This window comes from Penaeus monodon, chromosome 24, assembly GCF_015228065.2.
Source record: "Penaeus monodon isolate SGIC_2016 chromosome 24, NSTDA_Pmon_1, whole genome shotgun sequence".
Classification (NCBI taxonomy): domain Eukaryota; kingdom Metazoa; phylum Arthropoda; class Malacostraca; order Decapoda; family Penaeidae; genus Penaeus; species Penaeus monodon.
The window spans coordinates 44,059,655-44,061,250 of NC_051409.1; the positions used below are offsets into that span (position 1 = coordinate 44,059,655).

A 1,596-nucleotide genomic window follows, 5' to 3' on the forward strand; every position below is an offset into this window, starting at 1 on the left:
TTTTATGGCAAATCTCACACTTAAAGGGGTCCTCTTCTGTATGAATTAACATGTGATCCCTATGATAGGATTTTTGAAAGAAGCTTTTATTACATATATCACACTTGAAAGGCCTCTCCTTTAGATGTACTCTTTTAATGTGTGTCTCAAGACAAGATTTCCTGGAGAATCCTTTACTGCATGTATCACATCTATAAGGTCTTTCCTTTGTATGTGTCTTCATATGGTTACATATGTCAGTTATCCTAGCAAATGGTGTAGCACACACCTCACACTTAAAAGGCTTCTCCTTTGTATGAACCCTCATGTGTGTCAATAGTCTACGTTTAAAAGGGAATTTCTTACTACACACTTCACAAGTGAAGCATTTCCAGATTTCAGGTACTTTTCCAGACATCCCTTCGTTATTGCCATCCTTAGGTGCCTGGTAATTATCTGATGAGCACTTGTACTCACATTCCATTCTCCGGTGTATCACTAGCTTCCTATTAACTGTAAAAGTCTTGTTGCAAGCCTCACACTTATATGGTTTCTCCTTTGTATGTATATCTCTCATGTGATTATGTAAATAAGATTTTGATGCATATGTTTTACAACATATCTCACATGTGTGAGTTTTCTTTGTATCCACTCTATTTTGCTCCACTATTTTAACTCTTTGAGAACATGTCTTTTCGTATGCTGCCTCTTCTCCTTCCTTGTGGCTGTCTGATGCGTGTATGGTATCACAAAACTTAGCCACAAATGGTGCTGTCACCAATGCATCATTACTGTCTTCTATTTTTCCATTTTCTTCCTCTCTGATGCTCTTACTTCCCATACAGGAAGGATACTCATGTTTTAGGTTTGTATCACTCACTTCATAGTCCAAACTTTCTTCCTTAATTTCTAGATCCTTCTCTTCTTTAATTTCCAGATCATTCTCCCAATTGATCTCTTCCTTAACCTTTTCCTTGATAGGAATTCCTTGATTATATATTTCATCATCACTAGGTGGGGCCAAAGGCATCCACTCAGACAGGAAACTCATTGTATCCCTGTAATGTAATGATAATAATAATGGTTACTTTTTTGTTAATAAAGAATAATGGTAATAATTACTTGTAGCATAACATCATTATTAAGAAAATTATTATTAACAATGCAAAAATCCAGTATAGCTGTTACAATGTGTGGATACACCACATAGAGTGGAAAGCATATATTAGTGCGTTAGTATGTGTTAGTGTTGATGTGTGCATGCTAGAGATAAAGAATATGAAATTCTGTGTACTCTTAGGTGCCAACTGCTGAGTGCCAGTGAAGTGCCACTGCTTCTCATGTTCATCTCCCATCACTCACTATGCAACAAAAATAATAACCACCAACTTTATTTGTTTTGCAGGTACTCTTGACACCTTTATACATTATTGCCAGATTTTTCATCAGATACATTAAATAACATTAGTGGAAACCTTTTAACAACAGTTAAAAATATATTTACAAAAAATGAATTTTGCTACTTACCAATACCAGCAAGTTTAGAAGCACTGCTTAGATGCAAAACTTTGTATCTGGGTTTTGTGGAATCTTGAAGAATCTACTGGAATTAAAGAC

General features: G+C 35.4%; 1 protein-coding gene across 1 annotated transcript in view; it reads right to left on the reverse strand.

The window, feature by feature from the left end:
- Positions 1-6: 6 nt before the first annotated feature.
- Positions 7-1,596, reverse strand: part of LOC119588793 (gastrula zinc finger protein XlCGF26.1-like) — a gene marked incomplete at its 3' end in the record, with an annotated part of 13,819 nt that continues 12,229 nt past the window's right edge. Inside the window, 2 exon segments of the mRNA XM_037937444.1 lie at positions 7-1,037; positions 1,507-1,579. Coding sequence (XP_037793372.1) covers positions 7-1,030 — 1,024 coding nt within the window.